General features: G+C 37.7%; 1 protein-coding gene across 1 annotated transcript in view; it reads right to left on the reverse strand.

Moving 5' to 3' along the window:
* Positions 1-185: 185 nt before the first annotated feature.
* GAK (cyclin G associated kinase) overlaps positions 186-16,607 on the reverse strand; it is a 39,935-nt gene continuing 23,513 nt past the window's right edge. The window contains exons 10-18 of the mRNA XM_088537887.1: positions 16,139-16,250; positions 13,899-14,022; positions 11,072-11,121; positions 10,833-10,981; positions 8,143-8,265; positions 5,584-5,717; positions 4,476-4,670; positions 3,655-3,772; positions 186-261 (exon numbers count right to left, since the gene is read on the reverse strand). Of these exons, the coding sequence (XP_088394013.1) occupies positions 193-261; positions 3,655-3,772; positions 4,476-4,670; positions 5,584-5,717; positions 8,143-8,265; positions 10,833-10,981; positions 11,072-11,121; positions 13,899-14,022; positions 16,139-16,250 (1,074 nt within the window). The 3' untranslated portion in view covers positions 186-192. The remainder of the gene's footprint in view (positions 262-3,654; positions 3,773-4,475; positions 4,671-5,583; positions 5,718-8,142; positions 8,266-10,832; positions 10,982-11,071; positions 11,122-13,898; positions 14,023-16,138; positions 16,251-16,607) is intronic.

The raw sequence follows: 16,607 nt of genomic DNA on the forward strand, positions 1-16,607 counted from the left end.
TGCCATATTTGTTAACTTTCTAAAAATAAACAGGTGGTATTCAATAAGAAAGTATTCTTGTATTGTGAAAAAAAATGTTCAAAGCAACAAGAATCATCTTATTGCAATGGACTTTCCAATTTATAAGCTTGAAAAGTTTGAAAGAAAACTTCCAAGCCATCTACAAAATGGCATCAACATACTTAGCAAACTTCACTGTGGTGGCATTTCGGGCACAAAACCTGTGTGGAACTGAATCTGGAACATCTTCATAGAAGTCATCTGTTGGAAACAAGAAATACAGCAGAAGACCATGACTCACTAGACATCGTGCTTTGCTTTTGATACAAAATATTTTCAATGCTTAAGTATGTTAACAATGTTCATTTTCCTATCATTTTAACTTAACTCCTCACTTATATCTTGAGTATAGTTTGAATGCAGATTAGGACAGAATGTAACAAAACTAAAATGTAATATTCACATTGGTTTGTAATGCCTTTGTGGAAATATTCTCCACAAACCAAATGGCCTTGAATCAGACACCTTTTTCATCTTAACTTCAAGGACAGGCTGTTTAGTAGTTTCAGATCCTACTTTAAGGATGGAACTCCATGACCTGTCAATTACACTTTTCAGAACAACGAAGTGGGAAAGCTCAACTTGTTCAAAGCCATCTACACTAGATAAGTACTAGATCCAAGGAAAAAAAGACCTGTCATAGATAATTGGTTCTATTCAGTACAGGAAGAAAGGACCTCAAGGACTTATTTTTAAAAGGACACTGAAAGATGTGCAAGGACTACCCCCTTTTTTTTTTTTTTTTTCCTGCCTATGCAACATCAACTCATGCACTCGGCTCCAACAGAATTAATGGTTCTCCAAACTCATTAATCATAACAAACTTTCCCAACTCTTCTACCAACAAAAAATTTACCTTTCCATGCCTCATCAACATGGTAGATGACTCAGAAAATGCCACTGCATGAGATGCAAACCTATGCAGGGAACAAAAGTTTTATATGGAATGTTCCTCTGAGTCCTTGCAATGCACATAATAAGGTGACCAGTAAGCAGGACCTAGTAAAATAAGGTTCTGAAAGCTTTCATTGTAAGTGCCAAGTGACAGTACAGTTGCTTTCTTACAGACAACCCAGCATACATGCAGAACAACTCTGAAGGCTACAAAGCACTAAGCTGGATACCATATCCAACAGTTTCCCCTTCACAGTTAAGCTTCCTGAAGGACAAATAATCAGAAATGAGGGTGATGAGAATGAAGTTATTTACATAGGTGACTAAGGTGCATGTTCTTTAAACCAAGCACAGCCCTGCTTGAACCAGCCTCATTCAGACCTTCATGCCCTCTACATTAAGTCTAACTACATTAAGTCTCTATCAAACCACAGCCTTTGGACCTTGAAGCTTATTTTGATGCCACCACCAGCACATCTCAGTTGGTACTCTGCTGTGCCATTTCAACAGCAGAGGATAGACAGTGTCTGGGAAATTCTCAAAGCACCTTGCACCAAGCCATTTGCAAACGCTTGCACTGATTTGAGTTTAGCAGTTTAAAATCTTGTCTTCCTCAAGACTTGCATCTTGTCCTGAAGCCAGCCTTACTGGCTCGTTGAGAAGTGAGGTGAACAGCCTAGTAAGCTTTCCCTGTCAAGAAGTCTGAACTAGTATATAAAATCCCTATGCTTCACATGCCCTCAAGGGCATAAACTCTTTAAGCAGTTTTGCTTTAACTGCATAACTTTCAGCACATTTTGAAGACAATTGCTTTTTTGTCCCCTGAAGGCTAGGGAATCTCGTAACCTTCCACTCACTAAAAGTAACTTTCACTGTTTTGTCAGGATTTGAAGAATGAGACAAAATCAGCTGTACCTCTGTTAACGTACTGAAGATATCCATGGCAACCAAAAATCTTTGTCATATAATATGGGAAATTTCAAGTTTTCTCTACCAACATTTGTTGGTAGGGAAAATCACTCCCAAATCCACCTCTGCTTGGCTAGCAACAAAAGCAGGCATCAGTTCTCTCATGTCTCCTCACTCATGATGGGATTCCCACAGGCTACCAGCAAAGAGAATTAAGACTCCAACAGCAGGAAGGAAAGTTTTTCTTTCCAGTATGTGAATCACTTCATCTCCTCTGGCATTTACCTGAGCAAAGACTTCACTCCTCAGAGTATGCCTGACTCAAAGATCTACGAATTTCCTGCTGCAGCCACTTGGTCAAGCCAACTTTGCCACAAGCCTGAGAGACGGAATCAAAAACCAGCTTCTCTGATCAGTCTTCCTCTGTTTTGAAGTGCATCTGAATACTTGAACACACTATTAAATCAATTTCTTTAATCCCCTGATACGCAAGGTATCTCCTAGACAAATCAAATCCTCTCTCAGATTAACTGCAGGCAAATGATAGGCATTCACCTATGGTGATGGTGGTATCTCCATTAGAGTTTGACAGAATACTTCAGGGAGCAGTTTTGACAAATTAAAGTATACTGAATATTGTTTCAAAGCTGCAAACCAAGATCACCACAAAACACTGTTCAGTAGGCAGCTGATAAAGTTCTACTCTGTTCCAGATAATGAATAAATAACAGAGAAATCAAACGTTCAACCCTCTCAGCAAAACAGACATTAAGAATACACAAAAACAAGGAAACCGTGTTTCTGCCCAGTTGTGCACTTCCTTTGCTGCTGACCTTGATCCATGCACTAGTTATTTTGCATGAAGAATCACTTCACTGAGCTTCCAGTTTAAAATGTGCTAAAAGAGTTGGGTTACAGCACTCTCCAGGGACATCAAGCCTGGAATTTTTGCAACATGACAAGACTTGATATTTGCTTTCCACATATGTGTTAGTAATAGTAGATGTGTATGAATGTTTGTTTTAGCAAAATGTGTGGAAACTGCAAGAACCTCTGGATCAAATTTTACAATGCTCAGAGCTACCCTAAAGTTTAAGGCAAGATTTAGGAAAATCTCTTTCCATCTTCTACACAGAATTCCAGGTTTCATCTGGCCTGCACTACAAAGAAAGCTATGCTTATTTTTAGAAATTTGAAGAGAAGCTTTGTAAGTTATTTTAAGTTTTACAGAACATTAGCCTTCTTAGCTGTAACAAACAAACAAAAAAATGAAACAAAACAAAAAAACCCACTCTCCTTAGGAAAATGAAGGCCAGTAAGGAAACAGACTATAAGAAAAACCCACAACCCAGTTCTGGAAATAGGGTACAATACCACAAGGAGTTTCCTAGCCTGCTTTGTACAGGGAGTCCTTAGAATCCCGCTTTTCCCTTGAGCAATGTTTCCTCTCTAGCTGTGGTTTGTGTATACAGAACACACACAATACAGAAATACTTACCGGTTATGCAACTTAAATTCACTTGCTGGAGAAACTGGTTAGAAGCTTTCCAAGCAAAAATAACCAACACTACTGAAGTAATTCCAGAAATGCTTGCCAAAACACTTATGTACAGAGCACTAAGAAAATGTGCACAAACATATCAGGCCTGGAAAAGCTGAATTTGAGCATATGAAAGTCTCAGATATTTACCTGAGCAAACAGGAGTAAGTAAAGCCACATACTTTGTGAGATCACAAACATTCAAATTTCAGCAATAGCCTGCAAAAAGGTTTTGTTAATTTTATCATTACCTTGGCCTGCAGTCTGCCTCCTAGTGTTGACCTGGCATGATATATCACAATGAGAACATCCCCTTGGACTGTTATACCTAGCGGAATTATTGCTTTGCCATCTTCAATTTTGAACTCCCTGGGGAAAAAAAAAAAGGAAAAAATCCACAGTTAGAGAAATTTGGTGATTTTTTTTTTTGTATTAGGTTTTAATTAGGTTACCTGGTTAGTTAGTTTCTCCAAACCATCCAGTACTTTAAGGATAAAAAATGAAAAGAAACTTTCTATCACACTTTCCCTCCCTATGAAAATCCTGAACCACTAGCAATATTTGCAACTCTAGCGTTGTACCAAACAGCAGTACCACACAGTAACTGAAAGATGGTTAACTTCCTTCATTACAGCCACAGTGGCTGGAGGATCTTTACCCTTTCTATGACTGAAACACAAAATTCAGTTTCAGCAGTGTCGATACCACCCGAACAACATGAACCTTCATAGTTTACACCACATGGCCTAAAAGGAAAGTCTTGTTCGTGTGTCTCCCATGCCCACAGTACAACATTCCTCCCCTCTATAATCCGTACTTTGCTGGGGACGTGTCCAGCAGCTGTTACAGCTGGTTTGTCTATTGCCTGTGGGTTATCATTCAGAATGAGCCCAGTCAACCACTGGACTTAGGAGCTTCTCCATGCAGAGTAAAAATCAAAGAGGCTTTGCTTTCTGCTCAACTGGCACATCAAAAAACATGCTTTCTCCCCACGTTAAGCACTGTTGTTTATTTAAGTTGCTGCAGAAGAACTCAACATGCCTTTCCAGAGCAAATCACAGCCTGTACTTACTTCATTTTGTCGTATTCCTGGGAGGTAGTGGTCACTCTCTCGTCCCCCACATAAACCTCACAGAAAGGCCTGCACCCATTGCGCTGCTTACTGAAGAGTGGAACTGGAGTCATGGTGATTGATTTGACCAAGATGGGTTTGCTGTGAGGAATAATGGGCTCTTCAGCCATCATGTCGCACATATATTCAATGTACCTGTCAAAACCAGAGGCACACATTTCAACAGCGACAAAAACTGTAAAAATGGGTGAACACGTAGCAATTATTTTTTTTAATATCCAGCCACTGAGCAGCAGCACACAGTAACAATAAACAGTGGGGACACTGAACAGCACTTCTGAGAAACTGACGTCTTAAAATCTGATAGAAATGCACAAAGGAGAATGAGGTAGGAACACTGAAAAATACTTAGGATTCCTAACCAGTCTCTATTTCAAGTCCAGCAATGGCATTTTTGCCTAAAATGCCATTCATTAAACGACAACAGAAGAACACACTCTCCACAAGACTGGATAGAATACTGTGTATGAACTCATCTGCACTTGCATTCCACCCTCCAGAGTCAACTCCTGTCTTTGCCTTATATCCTTAGTATTGCATTTACTTATTACACAAACTAGCTATTCTTTCCAAAAGCCCTACCACATCCACTAGGAAAACTATTTTATTTCATTTTACACATTCTGGACCCAGGTTACACATCAGTCCTGATGCTAGTAATCCAAATCCTCCAATAGGCATTCCACAGGTTGGGCTAGCTTCAATTTATCTTCATAAATTTGAGTTACCCAGGAAAAGCACCATTAAGTATGTTCAAAGGGATTTGTGCAACAGCATATCTTGTCATTCACAATTCACTAATCCTTATTTCCCTTCTTTTCTGAATCTTTCTGCAGAAACACCTTTATTAGTATCACTAGTAACAAAGAGTTCATTCTTACAAGATCTAGCAGAGTACATCAAGTTAAATAATCAGCTTAAAACACTTCAGCACATACAAAAGTCATCTCCGCATGCACTTAAAAAACAAAGATACTCTCTTACACACTAAACAGGAATTATAATTTTACTCTTTCCATACAACTCTTTCCACAGACTGATACCATACCTTTTATGAGAAGGCCAAATGCCAGGAGGACAGCGTTTCATACTGAACATATAAACTGCAGCCTCAGCAGTTGTGAAGAGACGACAGAAACATAGAAAAGAACAAACTACAACAGCAGATGCTGCTCTTCCATCCTACAAAAAAATTGCAGTTTTGTTATTAAACCTAGTGGAAAAAAGCATTACAGAAGTTATGGAAGAACACGCTACCTACATTATGTAATGAAGTCCAAACCCTAGTGCAATCAGATTTGAAATTTGAACGTGAAAAGTTTTCATTTTATCTCAAAAAGATATGAAAGATGGTAAAATTTATCTGCTTGCTCAAATGTCAATAATTACTTTAGCTCAGCATGGTCCAAAGTGTTCAATTTGATTCACTACCTTACTATCACTAATATACACTTTCAAACTGCTGCCTGAGGCTCAATTTCTTTGCTTTCCTTTGCCAACCGACAGGTTTCTGCTGCAAGACAAGTCCTAAGATGCAAAAGAATCGAGCCACACTGAACATTATGTGGATCTTGTGACCAAAGCTGCATTAGACTAACAGATAGCATCAAATCTACAGCTCTACTCTGCAGATTCAGAAGTCAGGAGATAAAGGTTGACAGGACTTTCCTCAAACTTTCTTTGCTAGCCAGCAAATAACTTGATTTTTTTTTCCTGTAGTCATTTAACATATCAATACGCACTATGTGTCAGGAAATAGGGAAGAAGGAAATGTTCTTCTCAGCTTGTTTTAATAGTATTTTCCTTCAGAGCTAACCACTAAAAAAGTCTGCCGCCACTGGAGCAGCCAGACCTTTAAAGAGTAAATCAGCAAATACTTATTACTGTTAGCATAAACCCTAATTATGCAACCCTAACTTGAAATAATATTGAAGTTGGCCCTGCTCTGAGCATCAGGCCCTAATGATCTCCAGAAGTCCCTTCTAACCTGAACTATTCTGTTTCTAGAAACTTGATCCTGTCTTCCAATTAATATCACACAGATGGAAAAAAAAACAGCCCCTACCCTGAGAAGTCTGCTCTTTAGGACAAGACACTGATGAGTACAAGGAAAGAATAAAACACTGACCAGCATGACAAGCAGAGACTTAAGGGCACTAGCATTACAAAGACATTTCCAAATAAAAGCACCACATAGAAGGGAGAAAAATCATTGTAGAGTTCAACTAGAAAATCACAGCAAATCCTTTGCGACTGTTCATGATATCAGAGGAAGATATTTCAGATGTTGAAGGCTTCAGCCAGAACTACAGCATCCAAAATGTTAAGAATATTACGCACTAGCAAACAAATCCAATGACAGAAAATTGTATTTCAGAAAGATGCTTGATTCAACAATGGAAGCAAAAGAAATTACTGCAAGGACAGAAGGCAAAAGAACAGGAATTTCATTTTTTCCTTTGATGTTTTTAGAGGATGGATGGATTTTGGATATTAAAAATAAACAATCTTCAGGCCAGAACAATCACTACGGCAGCAATAAAAAACAACTAGATAAAAATGAGAAACAGACAGATTTTAAGCATATACTTTTTCCCTGAAAAGCTAGATGAAATCTGTGGCTGACCAGTTTTGAAAAGAAATGTCCTTCACAAAGGAAATTAAATGAACCCAGATTATTAGCTACACAAGGAAAAGCCATATTCGAAGGTCAAATTAAGGTATCTGAAGCCATTTTAAGGTATCTGAAAGCATTTTTAAATAGCTGCCATTTATCAAGTTTAAGTTTTGACATTAAGTTCCATCAAAATTATCCTATACTGGTATCTTCCATGACAAAGCAATACAAGTTTTTCAGGAAGGATCATGACCTCAAATAATTGTGCAGAGCAAAATATTATTGCAAGTGTCCAGAAGCCACTCTAGGAGCCAGACATCTGGAATATATGCTTAAATATCAGCAAAAACTCAGGATAGCAATTTTGGATAATCCAGAAAGCCTTAACTGTAGCTGAAGTGGGGCAGGACTTCGCCATTTAGGATTTAACAGGTTGTTTAAAAGTAGTTTATGCATCAAATTATTACGTAAACACTTATCAATTCACTCCATTAATATAAACTTCAATAACAATCACAAGATCAGGAATCCCTTATCTGCTTCCACATCCCTGCTCCTCACACTAAATTTGTTCTTTAGAGGAAGAAACTCCCAAGTCATATCTGCTACCTCAGATACTAACTAAAACATACACTCCCTCTCTCCCCACCAGTTAAAAGCTACTATTTTCAACAGATTTTAAATCCAAAGTAACTTCCAGCTAGACAAATCCGAAATATTGCAAATATAATTCACCTCTAGTAAAACTGGTGTATGCCCTTTGCTCACATCTGTTTGCACATGTGCATATGCACAGGCTACACAGACAGAAATTGATTACTTGGAGAAAAGTGATGCAAACTGCTCTTCTAAACACATTAGCATGCAATAGTCTCCAAGTCCCGGCACAGAAAATAATACTAATACTCAAACTGAGTGGTCACTAGCATCTTTATTGATGATCTAAAGTTGGATTGAGCAAAGCACTTCAGAATTAAACCAATTACTTACAAGGCAGTGCACAATGCAAACGTTTTTCTGATCTTGTTTCAACCATGAATGCATGTTCTTGCAGATGCTATAAAGATTCTGAAGGTTGGGTGCTCGTCTTGCTGGCCAGCCACACTCTGAAACCTGTAGGGAGAAACCCTAATGAGAAACTTACACGTTCATACGCTACAAACTGCATATGGAATATGGAATTTTACACTTCAAGATCAACCTCAGGAGTAAATGAAAAATATGTTCAAGAAAAGAAGTCTCACAGAGTGTAATATCTCTATATTAGCATCAAGCATAACTGATTAGTCCTGTTTTTAGTTTGCTGCACTGTGAATATCAGCAACTCAAATCTAATCTTTTCTTGTTTTTCAAGAAAATGATTTCAGCTAGTGAAACAAAACAGCTTTCAGCTTAATTCATACACATGAATTTAAAAAAAGTTTTATTTGTCCTTTATTCAAAGAAAAGTTTTAATAACTGAATAATATTCTTTCTGCAATTAATGTTACAAATGCCTAGGAAATAAGAAACCTCTCGGTTAGGATAGTTATGTTCTTCAAACTGGCTGCCCCATAAGGATGCAATAAATTAAAGCTGATTCTAGAGTTTTTGAAATTCAGAGCGGATGTTTTACTAGTCGCAAAGAGAGGTCTGTTTTTCTTTCTAACCAGGATCACAACTGTGGAATGTTTTGCTATGAACAGCACACTTTCTTACCCAGACTGAGGGGTACAAGGGTTGTTCTAAACTTAATTACCTGAACTGACTTAAGTGTCACTCCCATTCTAAATTAGATTACCATCATGGCAAGACCAAAAAAGGTGCAAGAGTTTGACAATTTTCTATAGTTACTTGCCGCTTCCTAGTACCTACAATTGCAGGGTTTTTGTTGTTTGGAGGGTTTTTTTTTTTTTTTTTCTCCCAATTACAAATGCTTCTCCTTACTGGAAATTTACGTCAAACACTATTATTAGTAAAAAATATGCACAGTCAACAGTAACCAAATAAAAACAAGCAGCCACTTTCTTGTTTACCCAGGCTTTCAGTGTGGAGCTGAGTAATTCAGTATTATATCATCAATGAAGGATTCCTACAGCAGCACTACAGCTATAAACTAGAAATCTCTCTGGAAAACAGGCATATTCAAAAAGCAAGGAGAATTTTTTTTTTTTTACAGTTTGCATTCTGCTCAGACGAGCTTCGCCATACAATGTATACCACAAATTGTTAGTCTTTGGCTGTGCTGTAAACCCAAATCATTCTGGTCTACCAGTGCAGTTTATTAGCAGAATCTATACTGCCAAGTTCACTTAAGACAGTGCATAACAGAAATGAATAATCTACCACTTCCTGGATGCCTACTTGTCAGAATGTCATCGTTTTAAGTACTCCAGAAGCCATTTTCCTTGATCAATTTTATAAGGCTTGTCTTTTGCAGACAACAGAGAAATACTAGGCTTCCTTAGCTTCCTACGCTGCTGCTCTCACTTGGTATAAGTCACTAAAAAATTAAGTAGAAGTCAGTGAGTATTGCTCATTTGGTCTATCTGGATTTCAGACATGCACTGGGAAAAATTTTCACCACATACACAGTAAGAGCTTATTTTCCAAATCCTTGTAAAGTAAGTAAAATCCTTGGTTTGCAAAAGACCATGATGTTTTGTAGAAATTTTCGGAACACTCCAGCCACTAACAGTGGCAGGAGCCTACAGTGGTTTTGACAGTTATCTCCTATTACCTTTCAGCTACAGCAAAAGTAAACAAAGATCACAAAACAAAACACCCTGAAAGACCAGAAGAACTTCAGATCAGTGGCAGATATATAGTACTGTTAATATTGCTTCGTGGTGTGCCAATCAACAGGAACATCGCGGCACTGGCACCGCTGCCTTGCATGTAGATAAGAGCTGTCCCCAGGGTAAACATTTTTCCAGCCAGAATTTAAGAGTCACTAATTAGGGCTGAGCAATAACCTGGGTCTGAGCAATTATTGCAAAAAGCAATAATCTGTTTCTTAAAAAATAAAATCACACATCACCTGCAGTGAGCATTTGAGAACTCTAGGTCTGAAGAGCACAATTGAAGGGTGTTTTTTACCTCAGAATAATCACAGGTCCCCTGCATGATTAAATTTTGCCTCCAAGTTCTCTGGCAACTAGAATAAGCCCTGATATTGAAACAATTTCAGGGAAAAAAAAAAAAGCTTAGCACCTCTACTCAAAGAGGCAGCAATTGGTTTTCAGCTGTCTTTTCCATGAGTTTGAGAAGAAGCCAAGAAAAGGTAAACAACTGAATAGAAAGCCATTGAATAGAAATTGAAAGCACTGAATAGAATACATTAAACACTTTCTGAATGTGGAATATTAATTTTTTAAATTGAGCTGCATTTTTTTAATTTAAATCTGAAATAGGCAAGAACATTCTGGGTTCCTACAGATTTTATCACAGACATCACTAGCCTAAAAAGCAGCCCTTAATCAGTAAGATTAAGATCTGCCTTTAATATGGCAAAAAGTTCGACTGTAAGCAAACACAAGTAGAATATAGGTTACTCTTTCACCTTATGTTTATAATTGCTCTTTCCTGAACTTTGATTGTGCAACCTACTTTAACTAATCACACAACAGGAAACTGGAGTTGTAATCAAGATATTATGTTGAAAGACCATTTATAGGAAAGCACACAAAAGCTATACACACCCTATTATGGAATCTTGAAGGCCTGTATGTTCTTGGAGAAAGATTGTACACAGCATAGTGCCCAGGGTGTTTAGAATCTAAACATAACCGCACATCTTCTATGTTATTTTTGATGGCAGATTCTACACCTTCGGCTGGAAAGGACATCACTGAAAACAGAATATCACCAGGTAAGGTATTCACTTCTCATGTATTAAAAACCATCAGAAATTATTTGTAAGACAGACATGCTACCATACCAGCAATTCTGGAAGTGATGTATGATATATCCAAGTCTCCTTTTGCATAACTGAAATAAGACACATTGGAATTAATATACGGAAATATAACTGTGCAGCCGCAAATCCAAATCCCAGGTCTCAGGCTCCACCCACCACTTTTATTTCTTCCATCTGAGAACTGCTCCTCACAGCTCAGGGTAGTAGCAAAAGGAAACTCTGAAAAAACACTCATCTGTATTTGTTGCCACAAAACTATCTTTCAGGATGTTAAACATGTGCCTTAAATATTCAAATCATTGAAATAGTTCCTATTCAAAGATTCATTAAAATATGAAAATAAGTGGCTTCTCAGGCAACCTGAAGACATTCCATTTCTGGGAAGGTATCAGTTTTAAAGTCTAGTAAGAATACATTAGCACTTTTTAACAGGAGTATGCCTTAACACTTAAAAATGAAGATTTGTTGAAAGATTACATATGAACCAGGTTAGCTCTCCCACACTATTATTTGGGTCAGTTAGCCATGCATCTCATTTTCTTAATGCAATAGAGGGTATTTCCATCTCTTTCCTCATTTAAATCATCCCCCTGAAAACTCGCTTGCAAAATGCCCATAATTAAGGCCTTAACCACTGTTTTTAATATTTCTATCCATAGAGTCTTTAAAGGGTAGTCTTTCTGAAGGGTAAACTCCTCCCAGTGACCTTTTTTTCCTATGCTGCCTACTACATAGCAGGACAGAAAAGCTTGAAGAGTCAAAGCAAGACAACACCCTTGAGCATGATCACACAGGTCTGATCACACTGGCAAAACCAGAACAAGCATCACCTACATAGCACACTTTAGGCATCTCTCCATTACATCAGCAGTGTATAATCTTCAGAATATCAAAATACCATCACAATATTATAGTTTGCCTTTACAGAAAGTAGACTTCATTAAGCATCACTACTAGACAGTTATTCCAGTCATAGAAAAGAGTAGGTGAACTTTTCAGATGGCACGGACTAACCTACATTGCATAAATGACAAGATCAGCTCTGTTTGGATACACAGTCATTCCTTACTACATTAACTATAGTAAAAAAGTAAACTGCAAAAAGTAACAGAAAACAGCAAAACAGCAGAGGATAAAATTCCAAACTATACTTTTGCAACCATTAAGGAAGAAACTGCTCGCAGGGTCAGGAAGAGGAAGTTTCTTTAATAACAGCATGATGGAGGCATAATACATGCGCAAAGTCACGTAGTGGCAAGCACACAAGAAGAATTGAGTGCAAGAGTGCTTCAGAAATATTATACAACTGGAACACTCGTATTAACTTCAGGAGAAAGACAGTAATATTTTGTGGAAGAACCAATAGAAAAATAGAGCTCAACTTCGAAGGGGAAAAAGAGGAATGTAAGAGTCCTCTCTCACACACAGAAGACAAAGCTTTAATTTCTCTGCTACAAAACTTAAAGAAAAAAAGTAACCAAAACCGGCCAAAGTTAAGAAATTAAGTACCTTCAAGTTTTAAAACAATATAACTATCCACCAAGGAATTTGCAGAATATTCGCGTTTCCAAGTTTTACCGCACTAGCTTATAACAAGGCACAACAAAAGGAACAAAAGTAAGACTGAAGAGAAGGTGAGTAAAATCTCAGGAAGGTTCCTGAGAAGTCACTAGGAGGCAAGGAACAGAGACCTGCAAGACAGCACATGAAAAAGAAAAAAAAAAAAATGGAGAGGCGCATTTCATCATGTAACTTCATATTCAGGAACAAGAACAAAGAGAACAGAACGTGGAAGGCAAAGCTTTTCGAGACAGCACTTTTCCCAAATGGAAAACTGAAAACTGAACCCTACCACTCAGAAGAGAAAAGCTTCTCCTGGCCATGATAACATTCACCATGTGGAAGATAAATACATTCACATTTAATCCGTTCCCTTTTGATTTGCAGTGGAAAAGCAGACATCTTCACACCCCAGAGGAGCTCTGCAGCACAGGAAGAAAGCATTGCAAAGGCGCCAGGGAATAAAATGGGGACGAGACTGACTTCAGGCATGGGTACTCCCTGACTTGCACTGACTGAATTACCACAAGCAGGGCAAATTTTAAGCCTCTAATACAGGCTATAAGTTTCCTACAATTTTGTAAAGCTGCTATTCAGTTACTGTTTTCAGTCACACAGTGTTCACCCCTTTCTTCCCCCTATCTTCTTTTGAGAACATGTGGATCCTTCAGGGTAGACGCCGGATGAAAAGTCCGATGCTGTCAATTAATTTCATCTATATAACATTTGAGAACAAAATCAAAGCTGCATTCACATTCGTGACCTTTAAAACTGAATCCATTTGCCTTCTATTGAAGCAAATATATAAAGTTTCAACAGGCTAAACAGAACAGCTAAAAAAACCACTTGAAGTGGGCACAAGTGCCAGAACTAGAACTCTCTGAACTGTCTGAACGTTCAAAACAGCTTAGAGGAGCACAATAAACATCCTTTCCTTCTCTTTGTGGAATCTGTATCTACTAATTGATTCATTCTGTTCCATAATAGTTTCATTCTACAGTCCTCTCTGCTCCTGACCACCTGCTCCCTCTCCCAAGGTTTTCAGTATCTGTAAAAATCAGAGTAGGCAGAAGGGAAGCTCTATTTATGGATAAGCTTCCCCCAACATTCTCAGTGCTACAATAACTTTTATGTAAATATTACTCATAAAACCTCAGTGCTAACTAATAGCTTTTAGAGTGTATGTTTGGAAAAAGATTGCTGCATTTGATCATTTCCAGAATAAACTCTTAACCTCCACTCAAAACTCTTACCAGAAAAATTTATCTTTATTTTTTTTTTTACTCACTTGGCCACAGACTGGATAACTTTAGAAGATGTATCCTTAATATTAGTGAAAAATCGCTCTGTTCCACCCCTCAGAATATCAAAGAATCCTCCATAAGTCTGGTCACATTCAGCAACAGTCAGGCCTAGAGCAGTTAAATAAAAATAATTTTTAACAGAAGTTAAATCCTGGAATGGGCTCCACATTAATGCAAGCTGCCTACAAGGCTGTAAGCAAACAGACATATAGACTAAGCTCTGCTTTGAGGCTTACAGTTCTAAAATAATCTTAACAGTAACCTATACAAAAATGGCCTTGGCATGTCCAAGAAGCACTAATCAACTATTTAAGTTACTTAACAGAATATTTGCATTTAAAAAAGCAGAATACAATATTTCTGAAGCTAAAGCATTTATTTTATACTGATTGTGCAGCAATGCACATTTTTGATATCAATTGCTTAAAAGGCAATCTGTTTACGCATCTGCCCTCTAGAGACACTTTAATACAACAATTCAGAAGTAAGGTGGTATAATTAAGTTAAATTTTAAACAGGCTCCTGGATAGTAGGACCCTGTTGATATGATTGTATACAAACACCGTTGACCATTAAAAAAAAGATGACTAAGACTTTTGAGTAGAATCCTATAAGGAAGCTGGACACTTCCACAGAAATTGATGCACAAACATTTCCACTATAAACATTGTATTATTTACAAACAGTATAAACTATTTATAAACAATAAAAAAATAAACACACTTTTAAAATTTGTCTCTCTGATATGTTTTCTCTCAAGGGCAGCAGACAAGCAATATGGCAAAAAATACCATGCTGGTAGGAAATTCATCGTAAAATACTGCCTTGGTGTCTTTCTAGCTGAAATGTTAAGCTCTACTTCATATTTACTTATGATATGTATGACAAGACAGAGTTAGAAATAGTCTCTTCATTTAGTAGGAAGTTAGATGCAAGTAAGCCTGTCTAGCTTTTTATCTTGTTATAATAAATGTAAACATTTTCATCTGACTGCACTTGGGAACACTCACTTTATGCCAGCATTTATTCATGTAACTCTGAAGAGAATTCCTTTCTGCAAGCATTTCCTTAAACTCTCCCCTGCACGACCCTCTCATCACTAGCTGTGCAGACTGCACAGACTGTAGCTAAATTCTGAATTAGGCAGTAGTGAGTGGGCAGGTCACTAGTTGAGGTGCTTCCTTCCACCTCACTGGGCCTTAGATACATTCTTCTTTTGGAAAAGTGAAAACCAGGCAGCTTTAGAGCAACAATTAGCAAAAATACTCCCAATTATCAGTGGATTTTATAATTATTTTGCAGGAGGGGGAAGTGTGGGAAATCAGGGGAAGAAGGGAGCCTGGTCCCCAGACTACTGCAAAAAGCCTTACTCTCTTATACAAGCTTAGAGGAGGCTAAAGTAAATACACTATCAGGTCAGTGATGTCAATGATCCGTAGCTGACTTCAGTCATACTCAAAGTCTGTGCATTTACTTTTGCATTTCGTTTTTCACCACCTCAACCACGAGACACCAATAACCCTGTTTTAGCATAAAGCGTATTTAATGACAAGTGGCTCTGCTTGTAAAGCCAAGACAAAAGTGCCACCTTCCTATATCTGAGATTGATTTGTTAGACAAATACAGAATGTTTATCTCAGTAACTTCAGCCCCAGATTAACAAGGCTTCAACTGAAATACAGCACTTCACAGAATATCAACAAATTTAATTTTTCTTAAATTTACCTGTTAGCATTATACACTTTCAAGTATCACAGGCCTGGTTGAATCAGTTTAATGTTTAAAATTAGTCATTTTTTTTCTTTTGGCATAAGAATTTAAAGTTTCTCTACAGCTCTTGTTCTTAAATATAGCTCATTGTATCACCAACTTATTTTCATCAAGTTTTGATTCACTTATTTTCCCCTCTCTTATGGTCAATAATGCATGTTGGTTTCAAATACTTCACATTAAGAAACTAAATATGATGCCTTCTGGCCATGAATTAGAAAAACTCATATCTGCACTGTTTGTCTGTATCTGCAAAGTTTGCCTGTATCAGCCTATAGGCAAGCTTTGAGGAAAATAAGACAGGGTTAGAAACAAAGTTGAATGTAAAATAAAACTACGTAAATACAGAGGTAGTTAGCAGTTGTGCAAAATGTCTACTTTAAAACTTCACTTTTCCTCCCGTAACAAGGATGTTATTGGTTCTGTGAAATCTGAGGTATCTTTCAGCACACACCTGCATTGTACATGTTGTTGAGCTGTCCTGCGGGCTTGGAGCTCTGTGAAACTGCTGTCACGGACATCCGAGGCTGTGCGTTGTTTCCGTAGCCTCCATTCTGTTCCAGGAGCTGTGGAGATTCATGTCCATTACGAGGATTTTCATACTGATTCAGCCAATTATTATGCTTTGCAAGCTACTTCCACTTGGCTCAAACAAGCTTACTACCAGTTACTGAGTCTCAGGAGAAAGCCAGGAACTTAAACACTAATTGATTTTCTCGTAGTTCTTTTTAAACATTAAGCATCACTATAAGTACCTAAGTGTAGGCAGAGCCCTCACATACCTTATTTTTCAGTGCAAGACATGATTAAATGCACATGCCAAACCAAGCACTTACCCAGTGAAGAATAACCCAAGATCTAGACAATTCTGTCAGCAAGGAATATGAACTACAGCCTGCTTCCTTCAATGTCACACAACCACT

The sequence above is a fragment of the Tinamus guttatus genome, unplaced genomic scaffold, assembly GCF_059628265.1.
Source record: "Tinamus guttatus ecotype Peru unplaced genomic scaffold, ASM5962826v1 Tinamus_guttatus_pri_ptg000878l, whole genome shotgun sequence".
NCBI lineage: Eukaryota > Metazoa > Chordata > Aves > Tinamiformes > Tinamidae > Tinamus > Tinamus guttatus.